This window comes from Arvicanthis niloticus, chromosome 16 (assembly GCF_011762505.2).
Source record: "Arvicanthis niloticus isolate mArvNil1 chromosome 16, mArvNil1.pat.X, whole genome shotgun sequence".
NCBI classification, from domain to species: domain Eukaryota; kingdom Metazoa; phylum Chordata; class Mammalia; order Rodentia; family Muridae; genus Arvicanthis; species Arvicanthis niloticus.
In genome coordinates this window covers 62,643,648-62,669,102 of record NC_047673.1, presented here as the reverse complement: position 1 = coordinate 62,669,102, position 25,455 = coordinate 62,643,648, and the positions used below count along the sequence as shown (strand labels likewise).

The window sequence follows — 25,455 nt, the reverse complement described above, 5'->3', positions numbered from 1 at the left end:
GCGGGAGTGAGGGGGAGAGGGACCTATTTAAAGCTACCCTGTTGCTCAGACTGTCTCTGTCTGTCTGCCAGGGTCTCCAGCTGCCCCAGACAGGCGGTGTGGTCTTGGGATCCTCCTGGTGACCTTTCCAGCCTAGGTCCCCTCAGCCACTCTGCCCCAAGATGGGTCGTGGGGTGAGTATTCCTCCAAGATCAGGGGCCACTCTCTGGAGGGTGGAGTAGAATATGGGATGTGGAGAGAGAGTGAGAGACTGACTGACTGCGTGGGATGGTTTGAACTTGGAACTAGTCTGCTAACTGCACATGCATGTGGATTCATTCCACGGTGCTTATGAGTCTAAGGACTGCCAGGTTCTGCAGTCACCCTGCAGTCACCTCTCCCACAACTAGCCCAGAAACCACCCAAGTGCCTTTCTAGATCTCCCCACTCTCCGTCCCCTCATCTTCTCTCCCCAGATCCCTCCTTTCTCTCCACAGTCCCTAGCTTCCCAGCTGAAGAGATCTTTGGCACTGTTAGTTTTCTGCGTCCTTGTTACCCACTGAAAATATCTATTCCTCTGAGGTCCTTAGCCCAAGAGCACAGGGGCCAGCCTGGGGCTGGAAAGGAGCTATGGAGCGCCTCATTCCCAGAGTCACCTAGCAGCTTGTTACACCAGTTCTCAGAGCTCTGCATGCCAGAGTCAGCTGGGACAGAGAGAGCGCAAAGATGTATCCCCAGCCCTCACCCCAGCACCCCTCTGGATGTCCCCAGCAACACTGTCCTGGGCTCCAGGCCATAGGCTTTGGGGACATTTCCAACGGCTGCTGAGAACTGGCCCTGCCCATGGCATTCTGAAGCAATGGATTTACCAATGAAAAGACTAACAGCCATGTCTGGACGAGCAAGGACAAGGCTCCCAATTCTTGGAAATGAAATTCCCATATGAAGAAAAGGGACCCAATCCCTTTCCATACTGTGCTTGGCAGCTTTCCTTTTGTGGAATACTGGTGAAAGAGGGCACGGAGGGAAAGGGCTTGACAGCCATTGCAAAATGTGAGGAAGCCTGTGCCACAAGGTGCTGTGGGCCAGCTTCTGGGTCCAAGGAGCAGTCAGACAAGGACATGTTATTGCACTAAGCTGAACAGCTGGAAAAACTCTGATCCTGGACACCAGGGGTCCAGAGCTAGGGTGGGAACTGGAAATAGAAGAGAATTGTGTGTATGTGAAAACATACATCTGTGTGTGTGTGTGTGTGTGTGTGTGTGTGTGTGTGTGTGTGTGTGTGCAAGTGTACATGTGTCCACAGCCTTATAACAGTGTGTTCCCAGGGTAGGGGTGCAGGCATTCAGGGGTGAACTTGCCCTGTGTTTCAGCAGGTGAATTTGCAAATGAGGAGCCTGTGAGCCTACAGGGCAGTGGGGTAGGAGATCAGGCAAGGGCTGTGAGCCCACCCTTAGGAACTATCAATGAGCAATGGATTTCCCAGAGGAAAAGTCATAGTCAAAAGAAGGCACACTGTCCTGGGGGCCTCAGCAATATCTTTTCTGCTCCCCACAGAAAGGGCAGATCCAGCTGAGGGGCAGAACCTCTGAGAGGCCAGGGCCGACCAGGTCAGGCAAGTCCTACCTCCATCTAAGTAGAAAGAGCAGACACCCCTCCACCCTGCTCTACCTTAGAGTAAGGTAGACCCGGCTCACAGAGTTTTTTCTACTTGGAAAGTAATTTGACCTTGATTTCCCCATTCAGAACTTCTCCCCTAGTACCTTTGCTGGGTCCGTAACCTGTGGCACCCCTAACCTAGTGGCTGTGTGTGACTCTGTTGGTCTGGTCTGTTTGGTGAAAAGCTGGGTTAAGACTGGGAGCTCAGAGCCCTGCTTATAACAAAAGCCTTGCAGAAAACAATCCCACTCTCCATACTCAACTCCATTGGTCTGCTTCACCTCCATTCCAGCCCACGGCTATGTGGCTGTGAAGGGCAGCGTGGGAGCTGGAGGGAAGGAATCACACTGGTGGGAGGGAGCCAAGCCTCCTCCAGAGGCTGAGGTGGGGGTGGGGGGAGCATTGGCTGGTTTCCAACTACCCCCACTTTGTCCCAGTCTCTGGCTTTCTGAAAAAGAACTCTCTGTTCTCCTACAACATTGAAGAACCAAAGAGAGGGACTTGTGTTAGGGGAGGGAGGGAAGAGCAGAGGGGGAGAGAGGGGTCCCCACTTCCTCTTTCTTTCTTTCCTAGGCAGCTACTGGCCCCAAATCTCTGCAGGCTCCTGGCCATGGAGCCTGAGATCCTTGCCAGGACAGGAGGAGGGGGGAGGGCAGCGAACCCCAAGCTTGGCACTTATGGGAGAACAGGGTGGGAGCTGGGAAAAGAAAACGCCACATGGAGTTATTCAGCTTAGCCACAATTCAATAGACTAACATGTAAGAGCCGGCACATTTCTCACAGACGTATTGGTTTGTTTGAGACAGGATCTCACTATGTAGCCCAGGCTGGACTCAAACTTCCAATTTTCCTGCCTCCACCTCCCAAATTATGGGAATACAGATGTGCACACCACCAGTCCCAGCTCCATAAGTGAGCATTTGGTTCTAATTTTCATGTCTGTTATTTGATGGCAGATGTGCAGAGATTTTCCTGGACTCTGTAGATCGGCCTCTAGCCTGAGCCTCCCACCCCTCAAGCCCCCAAGGACCACACTGAAGTCTGTCCAGATGCTCTCTCGATTTCAATCCCTTTGTGGCTTCCTGTCCTCTACTCAGCCTCACCAAGAGTGTTAGAGGACAGAACATTTCAATTCACCCAACTTAATGAAGCTGCTAGTATCACCTGAGGAAGGGAGAGGTAGAACTATCTCTGAGTTCTTCTCAACCCCTTTGGATGACCATTTTATTTTCCCCAAATGCTTGGCCTTCAGAAGCTCAAGACCAGATTGCATTCACGGGTATTTCAGATAGAGATAAAAGCATAACAGGTCGGTTTCCTTTTCTAAATGGAGAATGTCCGAATAAAACAGTCTCTGAGAGCACATCTCTTTCTAGGTCATTGCATCCTGAAACAAGTGCCCACCTTGTTGTGTATGTCCCAAACCCAGCATTGCTCCTGACTTCACTGCTGCTGAGCTTACTATTCCTTATGATCACAGCAGCTGCCGTATCCCCCCCACCCCCCCATCGCTGACTCCGATAGGTGAAAATGTGTTATTCTGAGTACTGAGGACTCAGGACTACAGCCACATGCTGATGAGATGACAGGTCCATACCGATCTGCATGTGCCTGAATCCATAGAATATGCACTCACTAAAAGAGTGTCAACCCTGGCCACTGGAAGATAGTGATGAGACAATGTACCACTCTAATGATGTGGGAAGCTGATGTGGAGGGAGGCTGACCATGGGTAGAAGATTCGTGAGAACTTCTTCTACTTTCCACCACAAAGGTGGTGACTTACCTTTGTGGTCAGCCAAAAAACTGCAAAAAAAAAAAAAAAAAAAAAAAAAAAAAAAAGAATAAAAGCAAAAACACCCCCAAATACATAATCTTGGAAAAAATAAACAAGCAGCCTCCCCTTCCACCGACTCTCCTTTCTACCAGGTATTCATTCATTCTCTATGGAAAACACAAATCACAAGCACAGCATCAAAAACTAACTCCTCAAAGCTCAGTATAGCCTTTAGGGTCCATAGACGAGGCATAGAGACCAGTATGAACTTAGCTACTCTCTGTATCCTGAGGGTGGTAGAGAGACATGAAGGGATATGACAATATTTTGCACACTATCAATAACCCCAGGCCTTTCCTAGTCCCCGCTTAGTCCCTTGCTCCAAGGCTGCCTCCATTTGAAAGAAGAATCCTCATTCTTCTTCTATGCAAAGAAGCTCCTATGTAACCCTGACAACCTGCAGTTGCCTTGAAGAGAAGGACAAAGGGGGGGGAGCGCTTAAAAGACCGCTATTAAAAACATTGTGCTGACCTGGACAGATGGCCCAAGACTGACCCTGACTTACATGACTTCAGATCTGTATTTACTCTCAGATGTATTTCTTGACAAAAGGAATTCAGTTATGCTTTAGAGTTGCCTATGTCCAGTCCCAGGCAAGCCTGCCCAGCAGGCTGGTGAGGGTTCCCAGCACACCTTGGGCTCCCATTTTATAGACCTTATTGAACCCATCACTCCTAGCTTCTCTCGGCCCAGTGTCTCTACCCATCCCATTCCCACCACCAAGCCTGCTCTTGCCTCCTGGGACTTTTACTCTATCCAGTACTTCTCTCTAAAACAGGCAGACATTCCTACAGGATACCCTACCCATCAACACAATCCCTGCCCGCTCCCAGAGTCCCCTTAGATAATGTAGACTAATCTTTCTCAAAATGTGTCCTGCTTCTAATGGCAGGACATCCTCGATGGCTCCATCCAGTCTCCCTGATGAGCTATGCCCTCCCTTCCTTTTTCAGGCAGGGCGCGAGTACTCGCCTGCCGCCACCACTGCAGAGAATGGGGGTGGCAAGAAGAAACAGAAAGAGAAGGAGCTGGATGAGCTGAAGAAGGAGGTTGCCATGGTAAGGACCACAGTGCTTTCAGCAGGGCTATGGAGCAGCAGCTCTGCTTGGGTAGTCACACACCAGCACCCATGAGCACCCAAAGGAGCTTTGTACCCAGGCCCATGTCCCCACTTAATCCTGTCCCCCGAAGTGTGCCTCCTTTCCCAATGTGTCTTCATGTCCCCTTCCCCAGGATGACCACAAGCTGTCCTTGGACGAGCTAGGCCGAAAATACCAAGTGGACCTGTCTAAGGTGAGTGCAGCTGTGAGGGAGGCAGGAGGGAGAGCCTCAAAACTAGAACACAATGCTCTTCGAAAGTGAGGGGAGCAGCCCAGAGATGAGAGACTTACCTACCATCGTGGGATTAGTTGGTGGCAAGGCCAGAAGTAGACTTTTGGACCCCTCCTCCCCCCTCTTTTTCTGTGTATCTGGAATCTAGAATTCCTTAGAGCCCAGGGCCCAGACCCTGGCAAGGCTCTGTGGTCCTCCTCAAACGTCTGCTCTCAGAGATGACAGGCATGGACCAGCAAGGTGACTCATCCCTGTTGTTATAGAACTTGCTGGCTCCTGCTACATCAGTAGCTCTGTAATAAGATGCAGTGCAGACATTTCTTTAATCCTCACCAGAGCTGTGTCAGGCATTGTCAGTCTGTTTATTAAAGCAAGGAGAATCAGAAAGGGAGAATGACTTGCCGGATCTGTACCCAGGCCCGTGCTCCCCACTTAGCCCTGTGCCCCCAAGTGTGCTCAGCTTTCTTTCCCCAAGTGTCTCATTTCTCCTTCCCCAGGACGACCCGGATGAGCTGGACTATATAAATACAGGCCACATCAGATTGCCGAACTCATCATTAAAAATTATTTTAAATTGTTCCACAAAGCTAGGTGCTCTGGCACACACCTATTACTCCAGCTACTTAGGAGACTAAGGCAGGGAAGATTGCAAGTTCAAGGCTGGGGCAGACAACTTAGAGTCCCTGTCACAAAATCAAATCGAAGAGGACCATGGATGTAGTTCAGTGGTGGAGTGATGTGTATCTCCTGCAATGCCCTAAATTCAATTCTTACTTTAAAAAGAAAATCTTACAAGTGCTATGGTGGTCAACTGTAGTCTTCGGTACTTAGGAGGCTGAAACAAAAAGAATATTTGAGCCCAGGAGCTCAAGACCCTGGTAGACAAACTATCGAGATCTTGGCTCATCTTGGCTCAAACAAATAAAAACATTGTTGAAGCTAGCCACAAGCCCAAGGCCAGCTTGGGCTATAAAGTAACTTCCAAGCTAGAACAATATCCTGTCTCAAAAAAAAAAAAAAAAAAAAAAAGATACAAAATTCTATGCTCAGTATCCCTGACCCACTCCTTTCTGTCTCTCTGCTTAAACTGCGATGTTCGCATTCTTTAACCTTGCTTTATTTTCTATGACACTCTCTCCCCTCTCGGGGGCATCATCGTACATTTACTTTTGTGGTTTCCCCTTTAGATTGTGGGTGGGTACTTTGTTGCTCTTGCCTGTCTCCAGATCCTTCCCAGTGCGGGGCATGCAGTCCGAGCTCAAGGTTCACACATAAAGTAGGTGAACGCAGGACATGAAGATCAGTAACAGGTGGTTTTTGCTCCAAGTCAGTAGCAAAAAATTCAAAAATAAACACAGTACAAACAGAATTCCAGTGCAATGTCATAAGCACCACTCTAGAATCAAGCATGGGGAACTAACTACCTGGATCCAGAAAGAGGCCTTTGATCTAGGCTGGCAAGATCAAAGAGTAGCAAGCCTGGCTAGGCTTTCTTTGGAAAGTGATAGGTGATTGCCAAAACTGCTTGACAGTCAGGGTCAAAACCGTGAGGCTTTCCCTGGAGCCCTGGAGAAAGGAGAGATCTGCAGGAAGAGAGAAGGGTGGTCAGACAAGGAATCTTTCCGGTGTGCTTATGCGTGTTGTCCCAACAAAAACATCTTTCAACCCAAGAATAACCAAGGTGGAGTCACAGTGAGAGTCCATTTTAACCTTCAAGGCCCAAGGCTCATTATAGACACCAGTTTCTGTGTGGTCCCCTGTGATGTTCCCACCCCTTCCAACAAAAGGAGATTTTTCTCCCTCCAGCTGAACTTGATTCTCCAAGATGCCGAGAGATGTGGTGAGGGTCAGATTTGTTCCTTGTGCCCACCCCCATACCTTTCCTCACTCCCCAGGGACTCACCAACCAGCGAGCTCAAGATATTCTGGCTAGAGATGGACCCAACGCCCTCACTCCACCCCCTACAACTCCTGAGTGGGTCAAGTTCTGTCGTCAGCTTTTTGGGGGCTTCTCTATCCTGCTGTGGATTGGGGCACTCCTCTGCTTCTTAGCCTATGGCATCCTGGCCGCCATGGAGGAGGAACCATCCAACGATAATGTGAGCCATACATCTGACCCCTGGACCAGCTCACGGCCCTGCCCTCCAACTCACAACCCCCCAAAAAGGTGATGGGAGGGCTCAGGAAACAAGATCACAGACCCAGTTCTTCAGGCTGAAGACAAGTGAGGCTTCTGTGCATACCTGAGAAGCACACTCCAACACATATGTGTCAGCAATGAGAGAGACAGTCCTTCCATACTCCTTCCACTAATAGGCTGGTCTGTATCCCTGGGTCTTCACTCCTAAAAAAGCCAGAGCCGTGGGAACTCCCCTCTTTGCCTCTTCCATGCTAGGAGTGTAGATTAGGAGACTGGGGGAGGTTGTCAAGAAAGACTCCTCACTACCATTCTCGAACTTGAGCTCAGATGAAGGGTGAGGATCCCACATAGGGTGACTGGGTGCTCATCACAAGTGTCACCCACCCCTCGAGGTGACAAATGGCAAGCCCCTCAATCTCTTTCTTCTTACCAGTTATATCTAGGTATCGTGCTTGCAGCTGTAGTTATTGTCACTGGCTGCTTCTCCTACTACCAGGAAGCCAAGAGCTCCAAGATCATGGACTCCTTCAAGAACATGGTGCCTCAGGTAGACCGAAAGGGACTGGCTCCATCTAAGTTGGAGCATAAGATTTTTTAAATGGTTCACCTCTTTTTGTCTTGTGGTCTGAGTTGGAAGAAAGACAGGCAGAAAATACCCTTGTCGGCTCTCCACGTCAGAACACAGTTTTGCCTCTAATGGTGTGGAGTTTTTTTTTCTTGGAGAGCAAAGGTAGAAATGAACAATTCATGGTGGGCTCTTGGCCTTTCCACAGCAAGCTCTGGTCATCCGAGAGGGAGAGAAGATGCAGATCAATGCGGAGGAGGTAGTGGTGGGAGACCTGGTGGAAGTGAAGGGTGGAGACCGTGTCCCCGCTGACCTCCGGATCATTTCTTCCCACGGTTGCAAGGTGAGGAGGTCACCCGGAGCAAGTGGTTGAGTCTGTACAGTTAAGAGAGGCCCCACTTGAAAGTTTAAAAGTTAAAAAAGAAAAACCCACACCCAATTGCAAACATCAAGGTCTCCCCTGTACCTCCTAGCTATATCTCCTTCTAGCATATGATGGCTACATGCTACCTCTGTGTATCTATGTATGAGGAATGCTCTATGCCCTGAGATTTCTTTGACCTAGCCACTTCATAGTCATTGTATATTGCATACCATTTACGTGATAGAAGCCTTTACATACACTATCTAATTTCACTTAGAAAGATTCCAGGCCAGCCTGGGCTACAGAGATCCCCGGCCTAATAAATAAAATTTTAAGGAAAGAAAGGTGAAGAAGCTGGGTGTGGCGGGTCACACCTATAATCGTAACCCTCCACGGGTGGGGGTGGGGTGGAGGTGGAAGCTGGAAGATGCAGAGTTCAAGGTCCACCCAGCCTGGCTACATAGAGAGGGTGTCTGGAAAGAGATGACGTAATTAGGAAAACCACTATCTGTGGCAGCCTGATAACCCTGGGAGGTAGCATTTCATAGACAGCCTTGGTGGAGTCTCTGGAGTTGTGCAATGCAATGACCCTGCTAACATTTCCACTTTACAGGTGAATAACAAAGGCCTTGTGGGTTAAGTAAATAACCCAAAGACATGAAAACGTCAGGAAGCCTCAGTCATCCAAACCAAAGCCAGGGCGATAGCTGAGTAACACCATAAATATGTGATGAGGGCAAGTGTAATTTTGTCCCTCTTGTCATGAAGACTGAGGGTGGTTGAATCTGGCTCAGGAGACAGCTGTGTGCACACAGAGCTGCTGCTACCAGTTTAATGACCACACCCCTTCCTCCTCAGGTGGATAACTCATCTCTAACAGGAGAGTCAGAACCCCAGACCCGTTCCCCTGAGTTCACCCATGAGAACCCCTTGGAGACCCGCAATATCTGTTTCTTCTCTACCAACTGCGTGGAAGGTGAGAAGCTAGCCCCCCAAGAAAGCTCCTTACCCCAGCAGAGTGCAGGGAAGAGGCTGACTCTTGAGATTGTATTTATTTGGCTAAAGCTCGTCATATAAAGAGCATTTGAGGGGACGGGGCCCTGAACGATACACTAGTCCTCATCTCTGGAGAGCAGGGCATTGGCCAAGGGCAGACTGACTCTGCTGGAAGCCACCTCTCTACCGGAAGCTCTCAGTTCTGTTGATTCCTCAGACTGAAAGCCTTCCACAAAATGCTCAGATGGTAAGTCAAGATGCCCCCTCCCCCAACTGTTAGGAGTATGGGAGTCAAGTGAGGTCTTCTAGTCAGTGGTTCTGGACCAGCCAGTGAGCTGAGTCAGGACCGACTCTGGGAAGGAATCCAGGGGCAAGAGATGGTAGGAGAGAGAGGTTCCTGGACCACAAACCTCTCAAAGGTGATAATAAGCACCCTCTTGCATCCCAGCTCCGTGCCTTTCCTTCCCTGGCCCTCCTTCTCCTTGATACATTGGTTCTTTGGGCTTCTTTCCTTCCTTCAGAGAATTGGAGTTACAATAAAAAATCACTACACATTAAATTTCCTAAATGTTTAATGTACTGGGAATCTGATTTGCCATGGCTTTCCCATAACTGAATGCATTTGAAAGGTCAGATAAGGTATCCTTACTGCTTCTGCAGTGACTAGCTCTGAAGAGAGGAAGAGAACGAAAATCCTATTTGTTGCAAGCCTGCTGTGTGTTAGGCGATTGTCACAGCCCATTTGACTACTGACTCCTAAGTAGGAGTCCAAATGGCATGTGAACCAGATTTGGCTGACTTAAACATGCATGGTCTTCTCAGGTCCTTTCCCAAAGACCCCTGTAATGTCACATACTTTAGATAATCACGAGATTATTTTATAGCTTATAAATATATAAAATAAGTGTACAGATATAAATATGTAGAATAAAAAATTATTTTATTCTATAGTGAGAAGATTTTGTTTTTTTAATTTAAAAAAATCTTTCATAATTGTGTCTGTGTGTATGTGTAAGTGAGCACACTCATGCCACAGTGCACATGTGGAGGACCTGCAGAACTTGGTCCTCTCCATGTGGGTTCTAGAGATCCAACTCAGGTTATCAAGTTTGGCAAGTAGAAGCCCTTACACACTGAGCCATCTTGCTGGCCCAAGAAAGTCTTAAACCAACCAACCAACAAAAACCCATAAGTACTTTCCTTCTGTTTATAATGCGCTTTTGAAATATCTAGTGTAAGACTGACTTGCTGAAGTGTGGTGAGCAATGTTTATTTCATTTATTGAACCTTTTCAATTTGAACTTCAGTAGTACGTGCAAGATGTCTTCTCAGACCCAAATATAAAAGAAAACACTTTGCTATTTTATTAAATCTAAGATTGGTGGTCTATGCAGGGAGGGGGAGCCCTGTTTACTAAAATTGGCCACCAGGGTCCAAGTCTGTGGCTTATTTACTTTGTGATGGTTTCATATCCTTAGAAAACATGATGAGACATCAGTCATTGCAAGCCCGGGGCACTCATTCTCTGTTCTTTCCTTCATGGCAGGCACTGCCAGGGGCATTGTGATTGCCACAGGTGACCGGACAGTGATGGGCCGCATAGCCACTCTTGCCTCTGGCCTAGAGGTGGGACAGACACCCATAGCCATGGAGATTGAACATTTCATCCAGCTGATCACAGGGGTGGCTGTGTTCCTGGGGGTCTCCTTCTTCGTTCTGTCCCTCATCCTGGGCTACAGCTGGCTGGAGGCTGTCATCTTCCTCATCGGCATCATCGTAGCCAATGTTCCCGAAGGGCTTTTGGCCACCGTTACTGTGAGTGGATAAGGCTGAATTTCCACCAGTGCCGCTCGCCTTCCCCCTGTTTGATACAGACAGTTGCTTATTGCTTTTCAGCAATGTTCTTCCCTTCAGGTCCCTGAAGTCACATAGTAGACGCCATATACAGAAATTGTTCAGGGCATGCCTCGGAGTTTGAGGTTGAAAATTTGGGGGATGAGCTGTATCTGAGCATTCCTTCTCTTTGGGGGCTTGTTGTGGTCATGTTTCTCACCATCTGTGCATTTGTCTCCCAATGCAGTCTGGGGTTCATCCTGTCTCACGTCCTATAAAGACTCTTTCAAAGGTCACCAGTGATTAACTAGCAAGTCCACTGACATTTCTAGCTCTCCTCCTTAACTCTGCTGCTGAAATGAATACTCTGTCCACCCTCCTGCCCTCTGTCCTTCATCAGCCACTGTGATGTGTCACCATCCTGGTTCTCCTGTCCTCACAGTAGCTCAGTGGCTGTCAAGCTCCAGCCTCTGACTTCTTCCTCGCCGCCCTCAGAGGAACCCATTTTTTTCCCCACAGTTTCTATGGTCCCTTTTGTGGTTGGCACATCTTTGTACCTGCTCTGGAGTCAGATATCTTCAGCTTTCTCTCGGCATTACCACAGACACGCCTGAGAACCCATTTGACAAGCCTAAAGCTGCACTGTTGCTATTCCCTGTTAGGCCCCACCCAATCTTTTGTGAGTGGGATTAATGGAAAAGGATTAGAGCTTCAGAATGGTGAAGGATCATTGACACCTGTCACTCTAGACTTGGCCCTTTTAATTCTCCTCTCTGTCTGCCAGGTGTGCCTGACGCTGACAGCCAAGCGCATGGCTCGCAAGAACTGTCTGGTGAAGAACCTGGAGGCGGTGGAGACACTGGGCTCCACATCCACCATCTGCTCAGACAAGACGGGCACCCTTACCCAGAACCGCATGACAGTGGCTCACATGTGGTTTGACAACCAGATCCATGAGGCTGACACCACTGAAGATCAGTCTGGTGATTGGGTGCTCCGGAAAGGGTGATGGGAAGTGGATCCTGCTTAGGGCCCTTGCAGAAGAGGGAGACTAGGGTGTGAAATGCTCTCACGGAGAGCCAAGCTTCTCCCTCCTTTCTTCCCAGGGGCCACTTTTGACAAACGGTCCCCCACATGGACAGCACTGTCTCGGATTGCTGGTCTCTGCAATCGTGCTGTCTTCAAAGCTGGGCAGGAGAACATCTCTGTGTCTAAGGTAGGGGACCAGGCAGTAAGAGTGCAGACACAGATGCATTAGGGGGGTGTTTCCAAAGTCCCCTTGCAGATACCCAGCTCTCCCTCTCATCCTGTAGCTGCCCTGGTGACATCAACTGATGCTATGTCTCCGCCATCCTCCATTCCCTCCCCTCCCCCACTGTGACACTGACTTCTGTTTTCTTCTGGCAGCGGGACACAGCTGGAGACGCCTCTGAGTCAGCTCTGCTCAAGTGCATCGAGTTGTCCTGTGGCTCAGTGAGAAAGATGAGGGACAGGAATCCTAAGGTGGCGGAAATTCCCTTCAATTCTACCAACAAATATCAGGTCTGGCTGGACTGCTGGGACAGAGAGAGAGAAAAAAAGAGTTGGGGGACAAAAATGGGGAGAGTGGGTGAACAGAGACTCAATAGAGGAAAGTGAGCCAACAGAGATTCAACAGAAAGAAGGGATGGGGTACATTTGAGGAACAAGGGCTGCATCATTAACAGGCAAACCTTGCTACTCACGGTTCATCACTCTCTTCTGACAGACCCCCATCCACTGGCAACAGTCCTCCAACATTGCCATCTGAATAACTAAAGCACATCTCCATAATTTCGTTACTGCATCCTTCAGCCTTTAGGCACCTGAGGCCAAGAATAGCCTCAGTTTTATTCTGCATATACCATGGAGGGAAAATCCCTTGGTCATTGGGGACTAGGGGATGCTAATGAGAGCCATCCAACCCCTACTAGCACAATGCCTATCCTGACTGATCTTAATGGCTATTTGTTGAATAAAGTCACTGTTGTATGGAGATGACTCCATAGAACTCCACGGATTTTAAGACTCAGATTATAAACAAACACCCTCCACGCATAGTTTCTCCTTTGTTGGCAATCTTTGATGGATGAGAGTTATGTTATTAAGGAGGGCTTCCTTCTAAGCAGCAGCTATCAGACTCTGCCAAGCAAAAGAGCCACCAAGATTATATGGCTCCCTCTGTAGCCCTCTTTCTCTTCTCCAGCTTTCCATCCATGAGAGGGAAGACAGCCCCCAGAGCCATGTGCTGGTGATGAAGGGCGCCCCAGAGCGCATCCTGGACCGATGCTCCACCATCCTGGTACAGGGCAAGGAGATCCCTCTTGACAAGGAGATGCAAGATGCCTTTCAAAACGCCTACATGGAGCTGGGGGGACTCGGGGAGCGAGTGCTGGGTGAGGAGGCAGAAAAAGGAGCAGGGGCTGAGAAGGTGGCTCCCAGGCCTTGTTAGTGTCTCTAGCTGCCTGGAGGCAACCAGGCAACCACTCTGCTGCTCTCACTCCTCCCTCTGCTCCTCCTTAGGCTTCTGTCAGCTGAACCTGCCTTCTGGAAAGTTTCCTCGGGGTTTCAAATTTGACACGGATGAGCTGAACTTTCCCACCGAGAAGCTCTGCTTTGTGGGACTCATGTCTATGATTGATCCCCCCAGAGCGGCTGTGCCAGACGCTGTGGGCAAGTGCCGTAGTGCCGGCATCAAGGTACTGTCCTCCTTCCTACACCCGCCCCCACACCCATGTCCTTGTATGCCTGGTGCCAGAGGTCAAGGGACCACAGCAGCTGCTGTCCTGAGGAGACACAGGCTCCTGGTGGCCTCCTTCCCACTGACCCAGAGGAGTTATCCATCTGCAGGGAATGGCGCATGCCTGACAAGAGCACTCACCTCTGTCTTTAGCTCATGCCTATCATCTAGCCCGTCTGCATGTGCCCTCCGCCCTCCTTCCTGTTTCATTCAAAACACCAGTCGGCATTCCTAGCATGGATACTTGGTTATCAGACTGCCCCACTGCTGCTCAGTCTATCCATTTGGAGGGCGGCTAGTAAGCTCTTGCCTACCCCAGCGAGCGAGCGCCTCTTATCTCACCATAGTCTCCTCTCTCACTCACAACTCCTCCCCCACACTGAATTCTTGTCCAAGTGCATGTGGTCGGTCATTTCTCACTGACTGCTCTCTTTTATTTGTTTGGTTTGTTCTTCATCCAGAAAATATTTATTGCTTATCAACCTACATCAGGTACTCGGTCTCTGACATCCTCTTTTTTCTAGTCACCAATTCTGGTGTCATCAGTTTCACAATTTTCTTTTTTAACGATGCAACTCAGCCTGTCCCCTGAAAGCCAAGTCTCCATATCCCACTGAGGATACAAAGATGAGTAGAAACTGAGCTACATCTCAAAGTCTCTCTGGATTAGGGGTAGGAGCTAGATGCTTCCAAACACATCATAGAACAGTTACAAGAGTTGGGTATCTATTGGTCAGATGCCCTAATAATAAGTTATTTTAACTTTTTATATGCATCAGACACTACTCTAAGCACTATGCATGGCTTCCTTCTGAGTAAGCACCAGCAATCTCCTTGGTACACAGAGAGAAACTGAGGCCCAGAGTAGCAAGCCCAAGACCATATAGTAAGACAGAATTTGAAACCAGGCAGTCTATTTCTTAACCATCACACCAGAAGACTCAGTGTTGTGTATGTGTGTGAGTTTTGACTGAAATAAGAATCCAGTATGGAAAATAGGCATTATTACCAACCCACCCCTACTGAAAAACAAACGCGAAGAAACTCAGAGCAGATAGCTTCCCCAAAATAGAAGTGCTGTAAGAGTAGATTTGGGAATAGGAAGCCCAGTTGGCTTGTCTGGGAGCCATGTTCCTTCTGCCCAGTCAGGTGCCTCTTGGCATGATGAGAAATGGCACAGCAGTTGGGCAAGGGCTCTGTGGAAAACCAACTGGGGACTGTTAATTCTGCCTCAGAGAACTAGACAGGGTTTAGCAGAGGGGATGATATTTGACCTGGGCCTTGAAGGCTGATGAGGATTCAGTAGGCTCTAAAGGAAGGGGAGCCATAGCAAGAACAGTATGTACCCAGGTGTGCCCACACTATCAGGAGGTGTGCCAGTCACCAGGGGAGAGATAGGGGAACAGCTGGGAATTAGGACTGAGACATTGGGTCAGGACCAGTTGGAAGGATTTCCTTTAAATGCCAGACTTGTGTGCCACAGAAGACTGCAGATGTCACAGAGATATCTTTAAGGCTACCTAATGGAGGATAGACTCGATCTGGGCAAGAGCTGACGTCAGAGAAGCAGGGAGACAGATTAAGAAAGATTAAAGGTGCACAATAGCCCAGGCCAGGATGAGGATCTGAACATGATAGTGACACAAGGAACAGAGACACCTAGTTGCATTTGAGAAGCATTTTGAGAACTTGGTGAGCAAGCTGGGCATGGGGTACAAAGATATGGGAGAGAACAGGACAGAATGGACAGAACAGATGCTATCTAAGAGAAAGAGGAGCTGGAGGGTGTGCTGGGAGGACTAATGGGATTTCAGCTCATACCTTAAGTCTGAAGCATTTATAGAAGGGTATGAACATCTAGAGACAGTTGGAATGTAGTTTAGAGTTCAAGAAAGAAGGTCAGGATTAGAGATTTAAATCACATCAGCACATGAGTATAAACTAAAGGTTTATTAGACTATTTTATTTCATTGTTCAGAAAGCAAACAGAAGTCAAGGGAAAGGTATAGAACGAGACCGTAGGTTCACCAACATTTCTGAGGAAGTGGAGAAAGAGAAAGGAAGGAGACGGGGTGGTAGGACACAGCTAACATTTATTGTCTACATAAAGCCAGCCTGGGATGATGTGAATCACCCCCTCCATTGTGCTAAAACAAAAAATGGACTTGTCCAAGTTCCAATGGCTGGTAAATGTTCCTGTCCAAAGCCAGGACTTGCTCCATCCTGCTAGGCTCCATTCTGCCACCCTGAGGAAGCTTGAACGAGCACTCAGTGGTAGGAATACAACTGAGGCAGAGATGAAGGAGGTGCAGAAACCAAGAGAGTGAAGGATTTCAATACGTTAGAGAGTCCAGGACAATGAGGTTTGAGGAGGTGCTTGTTTTTCAGTAGGAAGGTACTTTGGGGGTAGGTTCAGGTTAATAATATAGAGGTGGGAGAGAAGACAATGGGGCCTGAAGAGATGTGTCTTGCTTCAGATCTGTGGGACTTCTTCTCCAAGCCCACATATGCTAATCTGCCCTCTTCCAGTTGGCTCACTCTACGCTGATAATAGCCTCTTTCCAGGAGTATGTCCTTCTCATCCCACTCCTTGTATTGTGCAACAGAAAAAAAAAAATTAATTATCCTGGCAAAGGCAAGCCTTGCCTCCCCTCATGTTATGTAGAACAGTTGGAAGCAGACAAGCATGTGGCCCTACTCTTCCCACTGCACTGCTGCAGTGGCCACTGGAGGTACTTGGGAAACCAAACCTTTGTTCTGGATTCCTGTGACCCTGAAGAAACCACAAGTGCTCACAAAACTTTGGTCTTCTTGACTGTATTCAGGGAGCTGCTAACGGCTGGTGAGGTGGTTCAGCAGTTAAGAGCACCCACCAACAGCTCTTTCAGAGGACCCACAAGGACACTCATGGTTGGCCCTCTTCTGGCCTCCACGGGCACCAGGCACATATGTAGTAGACAGACAGACATACAGACAAAACACCCATACACATAAAATAATAGAAGGAAGAGGAGGAGGGAAGCTGTTAAAAGAAGTACCTGTCCAGCTCTGACGGTCTCATTTCCATGTATCCAAACTCCTAAAGCGATCTCCCAGACAACTCAGGCATGATAATATACATACTTAATCCCAGCACTTGACAGACATAGTCAAGAGCAGACAGACAGACAGACGGACAGACAGATTGGCTTGGAGAAGAACACAAACTCTCCTCTGCCAAGGGACCCTCATTAACCTGCCAATCTGCCACAGATGTTTTTTAGCTGTCTAAACATGCTCTCTCTGAACCTTGAACCCAGTTTGTTCTGTCCCTTGCCCTTACTGCCAAACACACACACACACACACACACACACACACACACACACACACACACACACACACACACTCACACTCACACACACACACACACACACACACACACCTAGTAGTTTAACTTTACATGATTTGGAGAAAGGAACGGGGGTGAGGGGTGAATCAACACTGTTTTCTCTTTCTGCCTTCTATCTCCTATCAGGTGATCATGGTGACTGGGGATCACCCTATCACAGCCAAGGCCATTGCCAAAGGTGTGGGCATTATATCAGAGGGTAACGAGACCGTGGAGGACATTGCAGCCAGGCTCAACATTCCTGTGAGTCAAGTCAATCCCAGGTGAGGCCATTACAGAGACCTCATTGCTGGCCAGCACATCCTCTCCCAGAGAAGCCCTGAGTGTGCCTTGAGAATATCTGGACAGCATCTCTGGGACTAAGGTTTTTCCTTTGACAGCCCAATGGCTGGTTCCTCAGACAAGCTTGTGTTTAGGCTGTGCCACTGACGAGCTGTGTCACCTTGGAAACATCTTGCAGCCCAGAATTTCCATTTTCTCAGTTATGAAATTAAGATGCTGTCCACACTGCAGGGTTGCTATGGGGATAGGATCTGCCTAGCAAACAGCACTTATGCTTGCACAGGTAGGATGTAATATTGTCTCCTCTGAGAGAAGTAGCAGGGCGCGGCTTCACAGAAGGGATCACAGAAGCAATAATGGAGTCCCACCTCCCAGAGGAACTAAGGCACTCAGCAGGCAGGGACGGGCAGCGGGACCAGCATGAGCATAGATGGTCAGCTGTCTCTGCCCTACCCTCCAGAGAAGCCAAGGCATGTGTAGTGCATGGCTCAGACCTGAAGGACATGACGTCAGAGCAGCTGGATGAGATCCTCAGGGACCACACAGAGATTGTGTTTGCCCGGACCTCCCCTCAGCAGAAGCTCATCATTGTGGAGGGGTGTCAGAGGCAGGTGAGCAAGAGGCAGAGACAGGGCAAAGTCAGCAGCCAGACAGGCAAGGACTCTGGTCTCAAACACCTTTGGTGTCTCCCTCACCTTCCAGGGAGCCATAGTAGCAGTGACTGGTGACGGGGTGAATGACTCCCCCGCGCTGAAGAAGGCTGACATCGGCATTGCCATGGGCATCTCTGGCTCTGATGTCTCTAAGCAGGCGGCTGACATGATCCTTCTTGACGACAACTTTGCCTCCATTGTGACAGGCGTGGAGGAGGGTGAGGAGACTGTGTGAGCTGCTTGGCATCCAGGATGTCTGCTTCCTCTGACTTTCACTCTAAGATTCCATGCTGCTTCCACTTTAAACCTTCCTCTTAGAAAAATGAGCAGCCAGTCACAGCTCAGGGGCTAGGGTGGGGAGGGTTCCTCTATTCTCCCTGATGCCCTCAGAACCTCTCCACAGGCCGCCTGATCTTTGACAACTTGAAGAAGTCTATTGCATACACCCTGACCAGCAACATCCCTGAGATCACCCCCTTCCTGCTGTTCATCATTGCCAATATCCCCCTTCCCCTGGGCACTGTGACCATCCTCTGCATCGACCTGGGCACAGATATGGTGAGGCCAGAGGGTGGAGTCGAGACAGACCAGGGGCTCCACAGAGTAGGGGTGGGGTGAGCTGCACCCGGGCATCTGATTAGATCCTGACTGGTAAACAGCAGATTCTCACAGGCCTGGAGGAAAATAGGAAGTTTCTCTCCACCACATTGTAGTACTGGGAATTGAACCCAAGACTCACTCAAGCTAGGCAAACACTCCACCCCTAAGCTATGTCCCTAGTGATAACAGAATCTTATATACCAAAGTGCTGAATTCTGTTAGTGCTTCATTGGACAGTTGCACAGACCTCTTCAGATACCTTCTCCTCCCCTTGTCCTGTGTGTACAGGTTCCCGCGATCTCATTAGCATACGAAGCAGCTGAGAGTGACATCATGAAGAGGCAACCACGGAACTCCCAGACAGACAAGCTGGTGAACGAGAGGCTGATCAGCATGGCTTATGGACAGATTGGTGCGCCCAGCCAGGGCTTGGGAGGGTATCCCCCAGAGGCTGCTTCTAGTTCCCGAGAGAGATGACTGACGTTTCAAGGAAAGAGCCTAGCTCTGCGAGAGCCAGAGACTTCCACCTCTGTCCCCAAGGGATGGCCCTTTCCAGTCCCTTTCTCTACTCAGGTCCCACCTTTTTTGTTTACAACTACTTTCAGGCATGATCCAGGCTCTGGGCGGCTTCTTCACCTACTTTGTGATACTGGCAGAGAACGGTTTCCTACCATCCCGGCTGCTAGGTATCCGCCTTGACTGGGATGATCGGACTACCAATGACCTGGAGGACAGCTATGGACAAGAGTGGGTGAGTGGGGCTGTATAAGTGTGCCACAGACAAGAAGGGGCGGGGCTGAGGCCCTGGCAGTAATTGTCGAGGAGCAGCCAAGGGGCAGAGATGGGTTAAGTGCCAGGTTTGACAACTGCTTAAAGCATGCTGTTTGCCGTACCATCCCTTCCTTCCTCTCGTCTGTCCAGACCTACGAGCAGCGGAAGGTGGTGGAGTTCACGTGCCACACGGCCTTCTTTGCCAGCATTGTGGTTGTGCAGTGGGCCGACCTCATCATCTGCAAGACCCGTCGCAACTCAGTGTTCCAGCAGGGGATGAAGTGAGCACCTACCGCTACCACTACCGGTCCCTATCAGGCAGAGTCCTCTACACATGATCACCAACCCACATAGGCCAGGATTCCAACACTAGCTCACCTTAGCTCCCAGGACTCAGGTTTGCTGAGGAAGTAATAACACACTTACCCGTAGCCATGTTTAAAACAGACCAAAAATGGTTATGGCAAGACCTTTTCTACTGAGTTGCAACATTGCTCCGAAAGTTACTCTGTTATTGTTTCCTATCTCCATCTTCCTTGTTTTCTTCTCACCCTTCTTCCTCCCTCCTTCCTCGTCCATTCCCTAGCTAAATGGCACCTGGCCACATCCTTTCCCAAGTTCTAAATCCAGGGTCAGGTCTCCTGTGCTCCACACCAACCTTGGCAGGTAGCCGGGTTTATAGCACTGGTCTTGTGTGCTGCATCTGCCCAGGGGCGTCCTCGGGCCTTCCTACAGTGTGGCACCATATGCCATGCAGTGAATCAAGTGTCTCATTCTAGTCTCACAACGGCTCCTCTGGGTGGGTACCATTGTACATTGTGTGGGCAAGAAGCTCGCCATGGTTAGATGGTTAGGCCACTCAGCTGCTGCAGGCTCTCTGGGTTGGTCTCCCCACCCCACACTGTAGTAGCTTACCTCACGGATAGGGGCTGAGTACTAAGGGGGATCAGGCTCTTTTTTTTTTCCTACCATAAACAAAGGCCACTATTCCCCAACAGTTTTGTCCCAGGAAATTAGGCACAGTCCTGTACGAGACACTTAGAAGGGAGTATGTGGGTGACACAGGAAGGTGGGGTGACACGGGAAGACAGAGCCAGAGCCAAACTGATTAAGTCAGTCCACGGAACAGCAAATTAAGAACAAAACAACATGACTCTGGTTAAGCACAGGAAGAAACACTGATGCCCACAAACCACCTCGCCAGAGGCATTCTCAGAGTGCCCAGGCCTTACCTGCTGTCTCTAGACTGTTAATAGTCCTCAGAGATACTCTCAGCAACATTTCAAAAAAGAGATATGAAACCAGGCTCTTGTAAGAAACTGCCAGGTTTTCTAGTGGGTCATCCTTAAGCAAGCCCCAAGAAGACAGTCAAAGCATGTTAATCCAGTTTTGCTTGGAACCCATGAATATTTCTAATAAATTTTAATATATTCATCACTAGCAAGTGTAAATAGGGAGACAAAAATCAATTAAAATGTGGGGTGCGTGGAAGAGGAGCAATGAGACATTCCTATGTCCTCTTCAGACATCGCCTCATGCTTTTTGTAAACCAAGGAAACTTGTCTTCTTTTCTCCTTATTATATGTGGAGAGCAAGCACACAAAATTAAGCATCAATCACCCAAGGTCTGGCAGTGGCGAAGCTAGCCATAGGCTTGACAGATCTGACTCTAGAAACTGCCCTCAGCACTTTGCTCCAATCTGCTTTTAAATTCTGATGTAGAGAATATATGTTAACCGTTTCCTGTGTGGTAACACAGACGCAAACATTGGCTGGGATCAGTATCTGTGTCTGTGATAAGCAACCACCCAGGTGGAAGGAGATGCTGAGAAACAGAAGGCATCTATGGGCTGTGTCCAGAGGAGCTTTTAAAGACATCTTGCTGGGAAGATGGCCTAGTGTGCAATAACGATATTATATGTTGCCTATGCAGGCCCCTGTTGCCTACTACATCTCTGGCACATAGTTACATATGAAATAACTAATGAGTGAATAAACAGAACGAGCAGAAGAAAGCATTTGTTTCCTTTGGTTACATAAAGCATGAGAAGAGGTTTGAAAAGGACCTGGATGAAGAACCCTTGCCCCCACATTTCTTCCCGCTCCTTTCCCTTCTGCCCCCAGGGTGTCCCTGGAGCTCTCCCTCCTGATATCCTCCCACAAAGCCACATGCCTTCTTTCCTTTTCCTTTCTAGGAACAAGATTCTGATTTTTGGGCTGCTAGAAGAGACGGCTTTGGCTGCCTTCCTGTCTTACTGCCCGGGTATGGGGGTGGCCCTCCGAATGTACCCACTCAAGTGAGTGTCTCTCTAGGGTTGAGTGAGTGGTTGCAGCAGAGAAATCTTGGGCCTCTTCTAGAACCCAAGACTTTAACTCTACCTTTGTGACATGTGCCACCCTCTGGAGCTCCTGACACCTCCCTCTGTTGCTTCCAGGGTCACATGGTGGTTCTGTGCCTTTCCCTACAGTCTCCTCATCTTCATCTATGATGAAGTCCGAAAGCTCATCCTACGGCGGTACCCCGGGGGTAAGCATGTCCACTCTGCAGAAAGGTCTGTCCGACCTGAGGTCTCAGGCCCTGAGTATTCTGTAAGATCCTATATCCCATCTAGCTTAAGGTTCTTTAAGGCCACCACTGTCCTCTAGGGCAGTGGTTCTCAACCTTCCTGATGCTGTGTCCCTTTAATACAGTTTCCCATGTTGTGGTGACCCCCAACCATAAAGTTATTTTCATCACTACTTCATAACTGTAATTTTGTTACTGTTATGAATCATCATATCTGATATGCAGGATATCTGATATTCAACCCCTGTGAGACAGTAGCCCTTTGGCCTGGTGCTTGTCTTGACTTCAAGAGGTGGAGTTTTGCTTTGACCTGTGAACTGGTCATTTGACCCCCAAAGAGGTCATGACCCACAAGTTAAGAACTACTGTTCTAGAATCCCAGGTTTTAACTGTCAGGTTAGAAAGGCCCTTCAAGGCCACCTAGTCATCTACACGCTTGCTGATAAAAAGATGTACAAGGTGATTTATTTGTTTAGGTCCAAACGGTAAGGAAACCTGAACACAGGGCTCCTGACTCCCAGGCATCAACCAAGATCTGGTTTATTTTCCCTAGACACATCTTTGATCATTTGCTGGGTTCAGATGGATGCCTATAAACCACACGAAGTCCATGAACAGTGTTTGGTGTGCAGTGGCCCAATATTTTACATGTGTGTGGTTTTCTAATGGGCCCAGTATCTAAAGCTTTGTCATTTTCACATCAAATCTGAAATCTGATTTCTAAAACAAATATTAAGGCTGTCAGTCTTTGTAGCACCAGTGGGACTGCTCTTCCTTAGCTGTTGGCTACCTGGGGAGTCATTTTCAGCATCTACTGAATGAAATGCAAGTCCCCCCTGAAGATAGACTTGTCCCCTCTCTTCCAGTTAAAAACATATAGCCCACTCCGGCAGGCCAGGCGCTGTCCTTTCCCTCTGCTCTATTCCCCTGGCTTCTTTTTCTCTCTAACCTCAGCTGTTCAAGCCCTGGTCAACCCTAAGCTATGGAGGCCCTGGGCGGGGTTGATCTTGTGCCACCTTTTATGCTCCTGCTGTAACCTTTATCCCATCTCTCTGACAGGCTGGGTGGAGAAGGAGACATACTACTGAGCTCCGTGGCAAAGGAAGACTGAGGAGATGGAGAGCTCCGGGGGCGTTGCTGGGGGTTGTGGTGAAGGGAAGGGCAGGGGGGACAGTAGGAGGTAACTACATGAACTAAGATGGCAGGCTTGGGTAAATAAACTTGAGGAGACTGCTCCAGCTGATCCATAGGTCCCGCTGTGAACCCTAAGACAGTACATGTTGGGATCGCCTCTTCAGATCCTCCCTAGCCCACTCTCTCACGCTGTCTACATTTCCAAAAAACTAGAGGTCACCCCAGCCCTCCCTGTGTCCCAGCCCTTCACCTCGCCTGTATTATTCAAACAGATCAACACCCAAAGGTTAATCCTATCTAATCCTGGAGGAAAGCCTCTCAGACTACCAAGTGGCTGTGCCCGGCTTCATTCCTCTTCCCATTCTGGCTTCCCTTCCTACCTGAGTCTTTCCTGCTCCTCCCCCTCACACCTTGTAAAACAAAATTCTCCTTCTGTGAGTGCAAGAGCCTGGGGCCAGAAAAAGAAGCAGATTAGGTCTGTGTCCCAGCCAAGGCCAGTCAGGAACCAGAGGAGAGCTGGGCTTGTGAGGAGAGGTCAGGGTGGCTGAAGGGGAAAGCAAAGAAAGAGTGACTACGGGTTTGTCATCTTCAGCCTCCAGGTAGGTGGGGTAGGCTCTGGCTCTGTGCCCTGCCTTTAGAGACTAGCACACCAGCAGGCCAAATTCCTATCTCATCAGATTAGCTGTAAGGGCAAGTCCAGGGGGCAGTATGCTACCCATTGCCCCACTGACCCCTGGGTAGTGGTCCTCCCTGTCTGCAAGGCTCAGATGTCACAGAAGGTCCAGCTATCTCATCCACACACTCTTGGGAACATCCCCCTCTTTAGAACAGTAAGTTCTCTGGGGCCTTATGCTGTTCCGAGAGCCCCATTAGCTGCCACTTCTCCCCTTACTCTCTCATTCCTTTCTGCTTCCTGCTGAACCGATGTCATTTCCAGTATTGCCTAGTTAGTCCTGGAAAAGGATCTCTTGGCTATTGGCAGGAATCAGTGTAGACAAGTTCCCAGGACATCCCTCCCTGCCTTTCAAGAACACGCAGAATCGGAGTAGCTCATGACACTGTCAGAAACTTTAGACACTAGAGAAATTCTTAAGAAACCTATGCATCTTTGCCCTCTGGGGTGGCATGGCTGCTGCACCTGGGCAAGTGCCCACTTTCTTTGAGACAGGAAGCTGGCTTCAGGTTCCCATAGGATAGAGTTTTCTTTCCTTACTCCCTTCTCGCCTAACATTTTTACTCTTCAGAGAGCTGCCCATTTCCTAAGCCTGGCCTAGAAAGCAGAGCCTAGATGAATGAGCCAAGCAAGTGAGAAACAGCAAGCAAGCTGGAAGGCTTGAGGTGGGAATATGAAGGCCAAGACAAGCATTAGGCCAGGCCCAAGGGCCTCCCAAGGCCTGCTGTCTCATCATGGCGGAGTTTTGCTTGACCATAAATACCTTAAAATTTATCAGTCATGCATGACCTTCAGTCAGAAGTCTAAATGAGACACCATTATTTATTTGGGCCTGATTAATTTGAGATCATTGACTTTGAACAAACATTTACCATTGCACAATCAATAAAGTCATCTGTTCGGTAAATTAAGAGCATAAGCAGTATTGCTAGGACTGGCATATTAGTCTCCAAGAATGCTTTTGAGCACTTTCAACTCTCCCTCTAGAGTCAGCGAATGCAGAGGCTATTTATTACCAGTCCTGGTATAATTTTTAAAGGAACATCTACAAGATCCTTACTGGAGACCTTCTGTGAGACATTAGTTTGAGGCACTACACAGGTACTCGAAAAACAATAAAGTTGCATTTCCTTATGAAAAATTAAAAGAGAAATTGCTCCCATGGTTGATTTCTATATTTCATATTGGCCTTCCTCTCCAATTGTGGTGCTGGGTGTGTGCAGGGAAGAACTTGGCTTGTCAAGCAAACAGAAAGAAGGGGCAAATGTCCAGAGTAGCAGGGAAATAATCCTGCCACAGACCGTGCTCTGAAGGGGAAGAAGTTAGGTTTATTAGAAGTTAGTTGTCCGTGTAGCCAGTCCCACCAGGGAGCCATAAGAGTTTTTCCAGGACAGTGAAGAGTGACTATGGGCCCAGGAAAGACAAGGACATTTCAATTTTTTCTGTTTCAGACCAAATCAGTCCACTCTCAACCTTAGGGGCATGGAATGGAGGTTTTGTTCTGGGGCCACTACAGCCAAGTCAGTGCTGACCAATAGTGTATACTATACACAGAGCCATCTTATCTACCTGAGTAGGTGTCATAACCCTTCTTGCAGAGTGTGTATGTAATGGGCATAAGGAGAGACACTGTGCACTGAGTTAGGAACAACCAGATGACATACATTCCTGTAGGGATCTATGGATGGGAGACAGGGAGACATTGGTTCTTACAACACACACCCGAATCTCAGAGTAACCATGAGAAGCTGCTCCAGCCCAATCTGTGTACTGACCCCTTTACTATAACTCTCACGGTAGTCATGGTGGTGGTACTTGTCCTGGAGGTTGTTGGGGTGACTTCAGTTCACTTAGTGCCTTTTAAAATATCAGTTTTCTTTGTAATGGTTAAAAATAAACCAGATTAAAGTTTACTTTGACCTCA

General features: G+C 48.7%; 1 protein-coding gene across 1 annotated transcript; it reads left to right on the top strand.

Moving 5' to 3' along the window:
- The first annotated feature begins 34 nt into the window (after positions 1-34).
- LOC117721387 (sodium/potassium-transporting ATPase subunit alpha-2) lies at positions 35-25,455 on the top strand. The gene is made up of 23 exons (XM_034519951.2): positions 35-173; positions 4,429-4,533; positions 4,709-4,768; positions 6,703-6,906; positions 7,381-7,494; positions 7,721-7,855; positions 8,735-8,852; positions 10,419-10,687; positions 11,490-11,688; positions 11,812-11,921; positions 12,113-12,247; positions 12,930-13,119; positions 13,247-13,422; positions 16,979-17,115; positions 17,595-17,745; positions 17,837-18,005; positions 18,191-18,345; positions 18,676-18,799; positions 18,993-19,138; positions 19,309-19,439; positions 21,354-21,455; positions 21,594-21,685; positions 22,784-25,455. Exons 1-23 carry the CDS (start codon positions 162-164, stop codon positions 22,810-22,812), a joined length of 3,063 nt encoding a protein of 1,020 aa, XP_034375842.1. The 5' UTR covers positions 35-161; the 3' UTR covers positions 22,813-25,455.